Source organism: Osmia bicornis, unplaced genomic scaffold (assembly GCF_907164935.1).
Source record: "Osmia bicornis bicornis unplaced genomic scaffold, iOsmBic2.1, whole genome shotgun sequence".
NCBI lineage: Eukaryota > Metazoa > Arthropoda > Insecta > Hymenoptera > Megachilidae > Osmia > Osmia bicornis.
In genome coordinates, this window is record NW_025791427.1 from 5,227 (window position 1) to 20,965 (window position 15,739).

Here is a 15,739-nt window from a genome sequence, read left to right on the forward strand (position 1 = left end):
GTGCTGTTGGACGAGGTGGGAAAGCTCTTCGAGCGTGTCATCGCCAACCGCCTCGTCCACCACCTGTCGAGCGTTGGCCCCGATCTGGCCGAAATCCAGTTCGGGTTTCGCGAGGGTCGCAGCACCATCGACGCTATCCAGCGGGTGCGCACCCTCGCCGAGTTGGCTACGTCCCGGGGTGGGGTGGCGCTGGGCGTCTCCTTGGACGTTACAAACGCGTTCAAGACCCTGTCCCATGGGACGATACGGGGGGCGCTGGTTCACCACAACGTCCCCCCGTATCTGCCGAGGATCATCGGGGCCTTCCTGGATGGCAGGTGGTTACTGTACACGGGCCGGGACGGTACGTTGCACTGGAGGGAGGTCGACTGCGGAGTGCCCCAGGGGTCCAAACTCGGCCCCCCCTTATGGAACGTGGGGTACAACGCGGCACTGCGGGTGATCCTCCCGCCCGGGGTGTTGGCCACGGTATTCGCAGATGACTACTACCTGCTGGCCACCGGGCGGGACTGGTTGAGGACCTGCCGTCGTGCCGAGGTGGGGGTCGCCATCGTGCGAAGAGCGATCCGGGCGCTGGGTGTGGCGCTGGCTCCTCACAAGACCGAGGCCATGTGGTTCTTCGAGCCTCGGCGTGGGGTAGCCCCACCGGCCCAACTCTGGCTCGAGGTCGACGGGTGACGGATCGTGATCGGCCGGGGTCTTCGATACCTCGGTCTGTATCTCGACAGCCACTGGCGGTTCGATGTTCACTTCGACCGTCTGGCTCCCCGATTGGAACAGGTGGCGACCAATCTTGGCCGCCTGTTGCCCAACCTCAGGGGGCCGGGAGTGAGGATTCGCCGCCTATACGTGGGAAACGTGCGGTCCATAGCCCTATACGGGGCTCCGATATGGGCCAGCGATCTGGCGGTCAGTAGGCACAGCTGCACTCTGCTGCGGCGGGTGGAGCGCCGGCTGGCCAACAGGATCGTGCGGGGCTGCTGGTATTCGCGAGCCCGTCGCCAGGCCGGGGAGGACCCGCCGGGGCCGACGGTCGAGGAACACCGGCGCCAGGCCAGACTGGTCGCGGCGGAAAGGTGGCAGAGATCCCTAACAGAGGGGGCTGCCGCCGGAACCCGCGCCGTCGGCGCGGTCCTGCCGATGATATCGGAGTGGCGTGACCGCGGCCACGGCGCCCTGTGGTTCCGGGTCACGCAGGTGCTCTCCGGACACGGAGTGTTCGGGGAGTTCCTGTGCCTGAGGAACAGGGAATGGACGCCCCACTGTTGGCTCTGCGGGGCGGCGCGGTACGCCGCACAGCACACGCTGGCGGAGTGCCTGGTGTTTGCGGTGGCCCGCCACGCCCTGAAGGCAGAAACAGGGGAGGATCTCTCGCCGGCAGGCGTCGTGAGACAGATGCTTGCCGGCGAGACAGAATGGAGGGCCATGACCACCTTCTGCGAGGAGGTAATGGCCCTCAAGGACAGGTCCGAGCGGGATCGTGAAAGGTACGATCCTGCTCGGAGAGGTCGCGGACGTGGGACGCGACGACGTCGCAGGGATCCGCCGCCATAGGGGTGCGGGGGGGGGGGGCGATGGCGGCTTTCGCTATTTGCCCCCCGGCGCGACGGTTGCGGGACGGGGTAGTGTAGCGGGAGGGCCCGCGTGCCCTCCCGCCTCCTGGGGAGATTTTACGGGGGGTGTTTCTTGTGGCGGTGGGAGGGGTCGCGGTGTACCCTCCCGCCCCGGACGAAATGAGCCCGGACCCCGGTCGGACCCGGGGGCGGGCGGGTCGGGTCCCCGTTCTCAATCGGGGGCCCCTCTCTGTCCGCCTCTGGGGGGCCGGGTGACTCCGGGCGGAGAGTGGCGTCTCCCTCCCACGCTGGGAGTGGCGCTGGCCCCGGGGGGGGGGTGGTGCAGCGGAGCCGAGGGAGTCCCCCAGGAGGGTGTCCGGCCACGGTTCACCGCAGCCCACAGGGGGACGACTCGGCGGGCCGCAGGCGCCCTGTCTGGGCGCCATTGCACGCAGACCCGGGGTGTAGCCGGCACCGGCAGCCGGCGGAGCGAAGGACAGCGCCCGACCTTCGTCGCGGGCGGGCGGGGGGTTGCTCCTCCTCGTAGCCTGTGAGGAGATCGAGGCGCGGGAACTGCAGGCGGTACGTGCTGGGGGGCCCGGCCGCCATTGCGCGCAGTTCCCCCGCGATGGAGCCGGCACCGGGTGCGACCCCTGGTGCCGGCTGGGGGAGTTGTTACCCCTCCGGTGAGGGGTGCTTTCAGCGCTCGTCGGGGGAGGCTCCGGAGTTATAGTAATCATGTCCCGGAGCCTCTGCCATACGCCAGAGGAGGTCGCCGTGGGGTTTTAGTCAGTAGGAATCTGACACTCCCCCGCTGTCCTCCCCCACGGGTGGCGGGGGGTCTTATGTAAGATTTCCCCACGAAACAAAAAAAAAAGGTTGGATTCCCGCTCGACGCGTCGAGGAGAGCGAACGTGTTTCGTGGTCGCTCCGTGGTTAGATTTTCAACGCGGTGGATAGCGGCGTAGTTATTCGCGTTTTTTGGTAAAATCATTTTTATTTCTGTTCGGAAGTGCTATTGTGTCGTTTTTTGATTAAATATTGTGTTAATTTATTGTGAAATAACGAAAACGTGATGTGCGTGTTACGCGGCGTTTCGACGTCGTGTTTTCGGTGTTCGGGTGTTAATTATAAACATTGGATATTATTTAAGGATAATTTTCATAAATTGGAAGCGATTCGCAGTGAAATTCCGCGTTTTTTGGAGCCACAGCTCCAAAACTACGGGTCTGATCAAAAAATGTCGGACAACATGAATAGTAGGAAATTTAATTTCCTACAAAAAAGGTTTCCTACGATTTTCCCATAGCTCGTACCGTTTCCGAGATATTTGCAGATATACCTCAAGGAAAGGGGCGTCACGCACATATTCCGAGATACTTCTTCTTCTTCTTCTTCTGCACAGCTGCGCTGGATGTGGCATTTACAGCTCGGAATAGTGAATACAACTTAGAATAGTGCAGAGTTACCTCAAAGAAACGGGCGACAGTGTTTCTTCTTGCTTATAATGTTAGTACGGCTTCGGAACTTTTAAATATATCGATACATCTCGAAAACTGCGCATCTGATCAAGAAATGTCATACAACATAGATAGTAGGAAATTTAATTTCCTACAAAGAGGTCTGTTAACATTTTGCCATAGCTCGCTCCGTTTCCGAGATATCTGCCTTTATAATGTTGGTGTGGCTTCGCAACTTTTACATATCTCGATATATCTCGAAAACTGCGCATCTGATCAAGAAATGTCATACAACATAGATAGTAGGAAATTTAATTTCCTACAAAAAAGGTCTCTCAACATTTTGCCATATCTCACACCGTGTCCGAGATATTTGCAGATTTACCTCAAGGAAAGGGGCGTCACGCACATATTCCGAGATATTTCTTCTTCTTCTTGTTCTTCTTCTGCACAGCTGGGCTAGACGTGGCATTTACAGCTCGGAATAATGAATACAGCTTAGAATAGTGCAGAGTTACCTCAAAGAAAGGGGCCACGGTGTTTCTGCATCTTTATAACGTGTGTACGTGTACGAATTTCGCTCTTCAAACTCGTACGAATATCTCGGTCGGTAACATGGATCGATAATCCCGTCTTCACCAAATACGTAAAAGTAATCGCTGCTGCGCTGTCTAACCGCCGATCCGAGCGCTCGCCAATATTAAAACTCCTAAATTCGAACCGTTACGGCATTAATGCGAAAGCAATTCAGAGAGCGATTATCAAGCGACAGCAACGACCAAGAGCTTTATCTTTACTCGAGTTTAGAGCATTTTTAATTTCAATTCAGTGCCTTGCACGGCGAAGTCTGTGAATCGTGTAATTGCAAATTAAAACACAAGTGTGATTTTTGTAGTGCTTAATTCACGACTCATTGTGTAAAAATTGTAAGCTATACACAATTAGTGACCGCTAAGCTGTGTCGTTCATCTTCTCCTCGACGCCCACGTCTTTGAAAAAACGGAATCCACGCCTTTTCCGAAAACTCTAATTCTCGCGGAGAACACATTATTTCTAATGTGAATATAGTAATAATGCTATTGTTATTAAATGTGCACTGATCTGTAGGAAGGTATCAGTATATGACATTATATCTAAAGAAGGTATAGTAATAATGATATTGTTATTAAATGTATATTACATATCTAATGCTGATATAGTAATAATGACATTGTTATTAAATGTATATTACATATCCAATGCAGATAAAGTAATAATGTTATTATTATTAAATGTACATTGATCTGTAGTAAGGAATCAGTATATTCCATTACATCTAATGTAGATATACTAATAATGATATTGTTATTAAATGTATATTACATATCTAATGGAGATTCAGTAATAATGATATTGTGATTTAATGTATATTACATATCTAATGCACATATAGGAATAATGATATTATTACTAATTGTACACTGAACTGTAGGAAGGTATCAGTATATCACACTATATCTAATGTAGATAAAGTAATAATGATATTGTTATTAAATGTACATTGATCTGTAGTTACGAGTCAGTATATTACATTATATCTAATGTAGATATACTAATAATGATATTGTTATTAAATGTACATTGATCTGTATGAAGTAATCAGTATATTACATTATTTCTAACGTAGATATAGTAGTAATGACATTCTTATCTTTATATATATATTTCTTCTGTGCGCGTGTATGTGACTGAACTCCTCTTAAACATTTCTTGATCAGATGCGCAGTTTTCGAGATATATCGAGATATTTAAAAGTTCCAAAGCCGTACTAACATTATAAGCAAGAAGAAACACTGTCGCCCCTTTCTTTGAGGTAACTCTGCACCATTCCAAGCTGTATTCACTATTGCCAGCAGTAAATGCCACTTCCAGCGCAGCTGTGCAGAAGAGGAACGAGAAGAAGAAGAAATATCTCGGAATATGTGCGTGACGCCCCTTTCCTTGGGGTAAATTTGCAAATATCTCGGAAACGGTGTGAGCTATGGCAAAATGTTAAACGACCTTTTTTGTAGCAAATTAAATTTCCTACTATTTATGTTCTATGACATTTTTTGATCAGATGCGTAGTTTTCGAGATATATCGAGATATTTAAAAGCTCCGAAGCCGCGCCAACATTATAAGGATGAAGAAATATTCCCCGTGCCAGGGTTCGCAAGGGAACAGGTCGGTAAATAATGAGGCGGTGATATGTTAGAAAGATATAAATTTATTCAAAGAATACTGAAGCTACTGGTGGACTACGTGGATACAGGGCGGCGGTCCTAGCCTCGCCGCGCTGGAAGCCGGGCGGTGGTCTCCGGCCTCAGATACTACAATCAAAATATCGTCTGGTGATTACACGCGTGGAGCTATATTACTTAAGACTAGAGTACAGGTCTTACGTACTACGGTCGGAACCCGGTCCGTCACAGAAATTACGCGGAAGTTATGCCTAACGCTGTTACCAACTACTGCGGTCGCTACCGCCTTACAAGCTAAATGAGTACGGACGCACGCTGGTGTACGCGGAGCGAGGGCGCAAGTGGAGCGCGAACGCGAACAATCTAGCGAAGGCGCCGAGGCACTATCGAGTGCCGAGGAAGTCAGGAAGAGGAAAGACCCGATTGGGCCGACGGTATTTTATTCAGTCGCGCTGCGGTGTTTCGTGCTGCGGTGGAGTTGTTGCCCGTTTGCCTCACGCGGCTCGTCTTCTCGTACGCCGAGGTAGAAATGAGCAGCGAGCGAGACGACGACCAATCCTGGCCAGCCTGGGTAGCGCCGCGAAGCTGGACGGAATCGGCTGCCAAAGGCAGAATACGGTGCCGTGTAGGCTAGCGTTCGGAATCCCCGCGGAAGCACCAGCAGAGATTATGAACGCGCACTAGCTTGGTCACCCCGGGTCAACCACGGGAGCTACAGGAGCTGCCAGGTTGTAGAGTAGTGCAATGCTACGGCCCGTTGGCCAGAGATCTCTTCGCCCGGAAGCCCATGACGTCGACAGCTCTGGTGATCCGGTCCGGACCTCCTAGGAGGTCCCCTTGGGGCCGAAGCCCCGAGGCAACTCATCGATCATCGCATCGATCGGTCCTACTTATAGTCTAATCGCATGGGAGTGGGGATGCCGCCGCGGTGGGGGCCCGCGATGCGCGATGCCGATCTGCGGCTGTCGTCGCACCCCCCTCCTCCTCCGGGGAGAACAGGCGTATTCGGCTTGCCGCGCACGAGTGAAGAAAACCAGGATAATCACCTCAGTTTAGACGCACCGGACTACGTTGCCCCGGTGGTCTGTGTTAATGGTCCATCGGCGGCTGTTCCTGGTGAACCGATGACGTCTGCCACGCTTGTATATTCTGACGGTGGTTCCGTCCGCCAGGGTGTAGGGAGTAGTGTTCGTAGGATCCTTCGGATCCACGGTACAGGCGGGGAGCATCGTCGGTGCTTGTATCGGTGTGGGGGATGGCGGCCGGCAGTAATTTGCTACAGCCGCGTTGACGACCGCTGCTGCCGTCATCCTGGCTGCTTCCCGGAGTGTTGGTGCCGGATTGCCCATGCCCTGCTCGACCGCGTGGGATGCTGCCGCCGCGGCTCTCTTGGCCGGTGATCTTGGTGCCCGGTCTCCTGGTGCCAGCGGTGCCGGCGTCCGCTTGGGCGGCGTCAGCATGGCCAGTGGTGGCCTCCCGACCGGAGTCTGCACCCGACTTGGTCGGGTGGCCTTCCTCTCCGGGGCCCTGCTTGCCTCCCGGGTTCGTGGCGGTTGATACCCGCACCTGCCTCCTCGTGGAACCGACATTCGTATGAATCTCTTCCACTCCTGTGGTGTTAGGGTCAACGGCTCGTCTTGTGCCCGTTCTCGGAGGGAAAGTCTGCGTATGGCTGCTGCTATTTCGTCTTCTCTCAGCTGTGCAGCCATCTCGAATCTGTGCCGGGCGCTGCTGCTGCTGGCCTTTTATAGCCCCCGGGCCGTGTCCGGCAGAGAGGGGGTTGGTGACGTCGCGCCTCTGCGCGCTGGCGTTGCGCGGTGGCGTGCCGCTGTCGCTTGGCTGCGCGTTGGTTCTGCGCATCTTTGTATCTCTCGTACCGGTCACCGGTTTGAGATCTCTCACGTGGACGTGGTCCACGCGTTTTCCTTGGTGATCTCTTAGATCGAAGATCACCGGCGGAATTCTCTTATGGACCTTAAAAGGTCCGGTGTAACGTTTCGAGAGTTTAGCGTTTCTCTCGTTGGCTTTGCTCGACAGGATGTGCGAGCGCTTCCATACGTGCTCGCCGATTTTCGGTTGCCAGTTCCGCCTACGCTGGTTGTAGTGGCGTTGGAACTCTTGCGCGAGTCGTACTCTGGCGAGGTCTTGGGCATCTTGCAGGTTTTTAAGCCGTGCTGGCCATAGTGTTGTCGTCTTCCGCTGGTTTTCCTGCTGGAAGCTTCCTGGCGGTGTCAATTCACTTCCGGTGTTGAGATACGCCGGTGAGTATCCGGTGGAATTGGGTCGTGCTGTGTTATACGCAAAAGCGATTTCTGGTAGATGTTCGTCCCACGCTTTTTGCGTTTTTCCTAGGTCCTGGCTAATCATTGTTTTTATAACCCTGTTAGCTCGTTCGACAGGGTTACATTGCGGCGCGTATGGTGGTGTGCGCCGGTGGACGATTCCGCTGTCGGTAACAGTTTTTTCGAACTCTTTTCCGACGAATTGTCTTCCGTTGTCGGTCGTCACGACACGAGGTGTTCCATGGCGTAGGATGACGAGTTCTTTTAGCGCTTTAGTGACGGCTGGTCCTGTCGCTCGTCGAAGCGGTCGAAGTTCGATCCACTTCGTAAATCTATCCTGGATGACCAGTAGTGTTGTGTTTCCGGTTTTCGACCTCGGGAGAGGTCCGACAAGGTCTGCTGAGACCATTTCCCACGGCTGTTGTACGTTTGTCGCGTACATGTTTCCCGGTGTAGCTTGCTGGCTTACTTTGTACTCCTGGCATTTTGTACAATCCCTGACATATTTGGTGGCTTCGCGTAGCATTCCTGGCCAGTAATATGCGTGAGCCAGGCGTGCTAGCGTTTTGGCCACGCCCAGGTGTCCGGCGGTCGGAATGTCGTGCGCTTCTTTCAGGACTCTGGTTTTCTGGTCTTCTGGTACGCAGATCTTCCACTGTTGGTCCGGTTCGATCTCGTTGAAGTCCAGCGTGTGTAGGATATTCCTGTATGTTTGAGAATCCGCTCAGCCATGATGGCGCTCACCGTCGATCGATTTATCGACCGGGAGTCGCCCATCTAGGTAACACGTGAGCAAGGGTCTTCCCGAAAACTCTCGCGTCAAGCCGCCATTGAAGATCAAAAATCGATCAACGTGCACGTGCTCACAGTTCAAGTGAAAGTTCAAGTACGACTCAGCAATCGCAGACGATCAAGAAGGCTCAACAAGACCCACGGAATCCGCAGCAACTCATCGTGCGACCGGATTGCAACAGGTACAGCTCAATTACGACGAGTTTAGAATTCAACCGAGCCGGCAACCACGTGTCGACGACGCACATGCTCACGGGACAAATCACAGCAGCGGGCTGAATTTATATAATTAACAGCGCTCTCAGTTCATTGTCAACGCTCAGAAATCGGTATGTTCAAAGCTAATTGTTCATTGTAAATTCATTCCACAACAATTCATCGCCTTGTGTTCAGTTGTTCAAATCAAAGAATCAAGTTAACTCTGTATGATTGTGTTCAAAGAATCTCGTTCATCATTGTCAAATCGCTGCTCAATTCTAAACTGATCAGACGATTCACGTGCTCAAATTTATAGTGTGACTTCAAATAAATCAATTTGCAAAGCCATCCTGCAAGAGTCATTCTTTCCGGCGCAATCCATCCGGGATTTCCACCAATCCCGAACATTTGGTCCTTCGAGCCGGATTGCGCCCTTGCAGGACTGGGTTTGTTGCAAATTTGGTTCGATCATTGTGCGTTTCAATTGTGTGTCTCGTGTGCGTAACGGTTTCGGTGGTCAGCCATCTTGCTCTCCTTGGCAATTCAAATTTCACTAACACTCTCGCCACAACAGGTGGCGCTCAGAGCATCAACTCAACTAACTGAAGGGAGCCGAATCACAAGACCAGTTCATCCAACATAGATCAGCTCAACACACATCAAGATGGCTCACTCACAAAAATCGACAGAAAAATGGAGCGAGATGCAAGACAGCTCACAGGAGTCCTTGGAGGTGCCAACAAAGACGGCGTCAGCCCGCACCTCACCAGTGCTGGGAGTTCAAGAGAGCGCGCGTCGAACGCCATCACCTCACGCCCACGCCACAAGGGCAAACACGTCCGTCTCCATGCTGGCCAGCGAGCTACAGATCAAGGTGAGGACGCAGCTGGAGCGGATCGACACGGCTCAACGCCTGCTCAAGCAAGCTCAAGAGCGGAAGGGGCAGTTTGCCAAGGACGAGCTCGACGATCTCAAGCAGCAAATCGACGAAGCTCAAAAGGCGTTCCACAAAGAGCACGCCCACTTCGAAATTGTGTGGCCTGCGACGCAGCTCGATCATCCGTATTTCGAAGAGAACTACTTCCGCCAAATGCAGCGTGCCAGCTCAGATGTGAGGTCGCTCATCGCTCAAGAAAGGACGAGATTGGCGACACAACGACCAGATCAACCAGCCGAAGCAGGGACCACTCAACCGTCGAATCAGCAATCTCGCCTTCCGGACATCTCACTGCCGAAATTCGCCGGCGATTATATACAATGGCCATCATTTTTCGAGCTCTTCAGTTCAATTGTGCTCAAGAAGGCTCACCTTGACGATGTGGAGCGGTTTTATTACCTGAAAGGATGCCTGGAAGGAGATCCGCTCCGAAGCGTATCAAATCTCCCGCTCACCGGCCCATCTCTGCACGCTGCGATCGCCCAGCTCAAAGGGCGCTACGAGAATAAGCGGCAATTGGTAAAGGCCCATCTCGACCAGCTCGCCTCTCTGACAGTGTACCACAACGATCCAAAGTCACTGAGTCAGCTCGTCTCCACCGCCCTCGAAACTAAGCAAGGAGTGCTCAACATAATCGAGCCCAGCTCACTCGGCGAGTGCATGCTGGTGCACCAAATGTGCCGCAAGCTCGACTGCTCAACCAAAGAGAGGTGGGAGCCATCACTGGGATCCTCCACGGAGTACCCTAGCTTTGATCGGCTCGTGGAGTTCGTGACCTCACGGGTGTGAACTCTGGAGAGTTTGGCAGCGGATCCTAACAAAGCCAGCTCCAGCCAAGCCAGTTCAACCTAAACCTGCCGCTCAACCGTCCACCTCAAGAACGATGACTCATCCGCTGCCAGGATCATCAAGATCAACCGCTCAAGGGGCCCGAGCAGTAACAGCTGCGACTGCTCAACAAGAAATTACGTACCCCTTCGAAAGACCATCGCCGTTCGAACAGTGTGACTGTTGTGGCGAGCGACACTACATTGTCTCGTGCGAGCACTTTCGAAGGATGGCCCTGAAGGATCGAGCCATCTGTGTCAACCTCAACAGGCTCTGCTTCAACTGCCTGGGCCGACACAGCGTGAGGGCGTGCAGGTCGACTCAAAAATGCAAGGAATGCTCAGCACGTCACCACACCATGCTGCATGGCGCCCCGCCAGTGCCGCCTCCACCTGTGTCCGCACAGCAGAGACGCTCGACTCACCAGTCCACGGCCAGTTCATCGAAGACAACCTCATCATCGGCTCAAACCACTGAATAAGATGCAGGTACAGTCGTCAACAAACCCGCTCATCTAACGCTCCTCGCAACGGCTCAGGCTCTCCTCAAGACCGACTCAACACTCCACAACGTTCGTCTGCTCATCGACTCCGGATCAGAACTCTCTTTCATCTCCGAAGAATTAACCAACCAGCTCAACCTTCGGAGACACCGATTATCCATCACAATAATTGGTGTTGGTGGAATAAAATCAACTGAAACTCGCGGTGTGGTGGATATCACTCTGCAGTCAGCACACTCAGAACAAGCCATCTCGATGCAGGCTCACGTGTTCGCAGCCGTATCGACAATCCTGCCATCGTTCTCAATGAGAACTCCGGACTGGCCTCACATAAGAAAATTGAGGTTGGCGGACAATGCTTTCTTGACTCCACGACCAGTCGATGTAATCATTGGAGCAGATTTCTACGGAAGGATCATCAAGCCAAACATCATCACAGGCTCACCAACAACACCAATTGCTCAACTTTCCATTTTTGGATGGCTCGTCATTGGCCCAGTTAACGAATCACACTCAAATACTAATTATTCACACTTTGCAGTTGTTCAAGACGACCAGCGCAACCTGCAAGAGCTGCTCACCAAATTCTGGGTTCAAGAGGAGTCACCGATGGACATTCCAAGCATGCTCACTCCGGAGGAAGAAGAATGCGAATCACATTTCTGTGCGACTCTCGTGATAACACAGGAAGGTACATCGTTCGCATTCCACTCAAGGCACCAGCATCGCTCTTAGGCAATTCACACAAGATTGCTCAAAGATGTCTACAAAGCACTTTGCGACGACTCTCCAAGGATTCAACATATAACCAGCTCTACGTCGAGTTCATGAAAGAATACGAAGAATTAGGACACATGGTAAAGGCTCCAGATCATAAACGAATTTCATCACGAGAGGCTGAGAACGTTGGGCCTGATGGGGAAATGACCTTGGTACATGATGCTTCGGCATCAGGAGGGTTGAGGGTCTCTTCTGACGGTTCAACACCTCAGACCTCTGCACATCTTCAACGATATTATTTGCCTCACCATGGAGTTCTACGTCTCGACAGTTCAACAACGAAGCTCAGGGTTGTATTCAACGGATCAAAAGCTACGACATCAGGCAAATCAGTCAACGATTTAATGCATACTGGTGCTAATTTGCTCTTGAATGTTACAGATGTTCTATTTTGGCTTCGCCATTATCACCACATTTTTGCCACAGATATCACAAAAATGTATCGCCAGGTAGCAGTTCACAAGGATGATTGGGATCTCCAGCGAATTCTTTGGATCGATGAAGACCGCAATGTCATCCCTTACCAGCTCACAACTGTCACGTATGGCACAAAGGCGGCTCCCTTCCTGGCGACACGAGCACTCATGCAACTTGTTCACGATGAGGGTCATCGATTCTCTCTGGCAACGCCTTCGCTCACGCATGGCAGATATGTGGACGATATCTTTGGAGGAGCAGACTCAATCTCGGAACTTGTGGAGGTCGCTCAACAGCTGATTGTATTGTGCAACCCGGGCGGATTCCCACTCGCAAAATGGCATGCGACTCACCCCGAATTACTGAGGGCTGTTTCGTCATCCACACAATCGTCAGCTCCCATATCATTTGACGACTGTGCTACCAAATTACTCGGAATTCAATGGATGTCTCAGACTGACGTATTGTGCTTTTCATCAACCTCGACTAATCAACCAAGTAAGTGCTCAAAACGCCTCGTATTGTCCGAAGTGGCTCGGATATTTGATCCATTAGGTTTCGTCTCACCGGTAATAATACGAGCGAAAATGCTATTACAAGAGCTCTGGCTACACAAGATCAATTGGGACGACCCATTACCGTCTCAAATTGTTTCACGATGGTTCACCATCAGAGAAGATCTCAACAGCTTGGCCAAGCGATCGATCCCAAGATGGTTCAACACATGGAACAATTCATCTGTAGAAATTCATGGATTCTCTGATGCTTCTCAACTTGCCATGGCAGCAGTGATTTATATCACTGTTAGCTCTCCGTCCAACAACTCAACGACGTCACTTGTCTGTTCTAAGACAAAGGTTGCACCACTGAAGAGGCTCACAATACCAAGATTGGAGTTGTCTGCAGCACTCCTGTTGGCAAAACTCACAAAATATGTTCAATCAACGCTCAAGGTAAAGATCAATGCAACGCACCTGTGGACGGATTCTCAAGTTTCGCTCATATGGATCAAATCGCAAGCATCACGTTGGAAGGATTATGTTCGGAACAGAGTCATTCAGATCCAAGAACTCACTCCAAATGCGCATTGGGGGCATGTTCCAGGTACGTCTAATCCAGCCCACTGTGCTTCACGAGGCATTTCGACAGATCAACTCCAACGATTCGAGCTTTGGTGGAAAGGTCCTCCATGGATGGCTCGAAATCAAGATCATTGGCCGGAGCAAAAGGAATTCTCAACTTTAACCAGCGAGCTCGAAGTGAGACCCAATGTCTCACTGTTTGCCTCAGCTCAAAAGCTAAGTTATCATTGGGATCTCATTTATAAATATTCATCTTTTATTAAGCTGTATAGACTGACTGCACTTTGTTTCAGGTTTGGCTCACGGCTTAAGAGAAAGCTCGAAACTCCTCCTGTGATCATCATACCATCCTGCGACATGGAGAAGGCGCAGCTCTTCTGGATTCACGCAACTCAACACTTGTATTTCACCAGCGAAATGAAGACCCTCAACTCAGGCTCAACCCTGCCTGCAACTCAACCCTGTCTGCAACTCAACCCTGCCTGCAACTCACCCCTTCAGTCGCCTCACCGCCTTCATCGATTCACAGGGAACAATACGGGTAGGAGGAAGACTCACAAACACAGCGCTCAGCAGGGATGAAAAACATCCAGCGATCCTTCCACGGGACGCTCACCTGTCGAAGATCATCATTGAAGATGCTCACAAGCGAACATTTCACGGAGGAACGCAGCTCACGCTCGCATATATTCGACAACGGTACTGGATCATCAGTGGCAGAGCTCCTGTCAAATCTCACTTCTTGAGATGCGTCGTGTGTGCTCGTCAGAGGGGGATTCGTGCTCGTCAGATGATGGGTCAACTACCTCTCTCTCGAGTCACACCATCACGACCATTCGCTCACACCGGGGTCGATTATGCAGGACCGATCACAATGAAAAATTCAAAGGGAAGAGGCTCGAAAACGATCAAAGGATGGATCTGCGTGTTCGTATGTTTCTCCTCATCGGCAGTTCACCTCGAGGTTGTCAGTGATTACTCAACAGAAGGATTTCTGGCAGCCTACAGAAGATTTTCATCGAGACGGGGGATCGCTCACAAATTGTATTCTGACTGTGGTACAAATTTTATTGGAGCACAGGCAGAGCTCAAACGCCTGTTCACGTCAAGTTCACAGGAGCACCGACAGATCGCATCGATTCTGTCAGCTGACAGCACTCAATGGATGTTCAACCCACCAGCTGCTCCTCACATGGGAGGAAAATGGGAAGCTGTGGTGAAATCGATCAAGTACCATCTCAGGAGAACCATTGGTGAGCTCTTACTAACATTTGAAGAGTTTTCCACTCTCCTCACACAGATCGAAGCGGTGCTCAACTCACGACCATTGGAGCCGCTCAGTGACGATCCCGACGACATCTCTGCGCTCACCCCAGGACATTTCCTCATCGGCTCAGCACTCAACACGATACCAGAACCATCACTGCTCGAAGTTTCACCAGGTCGGCTGTCAAAATGGCAGCTGATTCAGCAAAGGGTTCAGCATTTCTGGTCTCAATGGTCTCGACACTACCTACAGAGACTTCAGTCAATCTCGAAGTGGCACCATCCATCGAACGATATCAAGACAGGCTCGTTGGTGCTGCTCATGAACGAGCATCTTCCACCTAGCAAATGGCCACTCGCAAGAGTGATCGACGTTCACCCCGGAAAGGATGGTCTCACCAGGGTTGCAGCTGTGAAGACTGCAACCACAACTCTTATCTGACCGATAACGAAGCTTGTCATCCTGCCGATTTCCTCGTCGATCAGTTTCTGCATGGCCGGGTTGCGTGGTCGGTACCGCTGCTTTATCGGTGTTGTTTCCTCGAGCCGGATCTCGTGATCCATTAACGGGGTGAGCCATCATATCCCCTCGAACGCTCTTTTTTCGCGCCCCAGGAATTGGTCTAGCTGCTCGTGGTCGGCTGGATTGAGCTGTGCTAGGTCAATTGGCGCTTTTACCGTGCACTGGACAGGTAGACTTGTCGGCTGGTTCTGGTGGTCTGTCCTGTCCACGCGTTGTTCTCCTAGCCACACTTGCAGGCCCATCCTGCGTAATAGGTCCATGCCGATTAGCATAGGATAGGCTAAATTTGGCATAACGTAAAATTCATGTTTTCTATGCATGCCATTGTAAAGTACCTGCCCCCTATAGCTGGCATAGATTTTCATCTCCTGACCATTGGCTAAGGAGGAGGATAACTGGTGGTCTTCTTTCTCCCATCCGGCCTGTTTGCAAGCCTCGGCCGTTTCGTCGCTAATGTACGACGCGGCGGCCCCTGTGTCGAGTAAAGCTTCTACGTTACTTTTGCCTACTCGGACGGTGATAATTATCCAGTCGTTTGCAACGGCCGTCGGCCGTTGATCCTCGGTGATCTTGTAGTGGATGGTGTTCTGGTCCTCTTCTGGCTGGCTCTTCTTTCCTTCCGGTTTCTTCTTCTTTTTCTTCTAACGGCGTGTGACGTTATCACGCGGGTCGGGTTCTTCTGGGCTGGTCAGCCGGTTTACTGGGGCCGGGGTTTTCCGGCCCCTCTGGCGTTTCCCTGCCTCGGACATAGGCAGGTTCGCGTCATTTCGCCTACTTTGCCGCAGTAGGAGCAGAATCGGACAGCCGAGTTCGAGCACTTGAATCGGGCGTGCCCTGATTGCCCACAACGCCAGCAGTGCGTTTCTCGACTATAATTGGCCGCAATTTTGCTGCCGCGG

The 15,739-nt window shown here is 52.0% G+C and overlaps 2 protein-coding genes across 2 annotated transcripts; both read left to right on the forward strand.

Annotated features, from left to right (window-relative positions):
• Positions 1–11,078: 11,078 nt before the first annotated feature.
• LOC123989158 lies at positions 11,079–13,633 on the forward strand. Its single transcript, XM_046289834.1, has 2 exons — positions 11,079–11,463; positions 11,508–13,633. Exons 1-2 carry the CDS (start codon positions 11,079–11,081, stop codon positions 13,631–13,633), a joined length of 2,511 nt encoding a protein of 836 aa, XP_046145790.1.
• A 211-nt stretch (positions 13,634–13,844) lies between these two features.
• On the forward strand, positions 13,845–14,759 carry LOC123989159. The gene has a single exon (XM_046289835.1). It carries the CDS (start codon positions 13,845–13,847, stop codon positions 14,757–14,759), a length of 915 nt encoding a protein of 304 aa, XP_046145791.1.
• Positions 14,760–15,739: the final 980 nt, after the last annotated feature.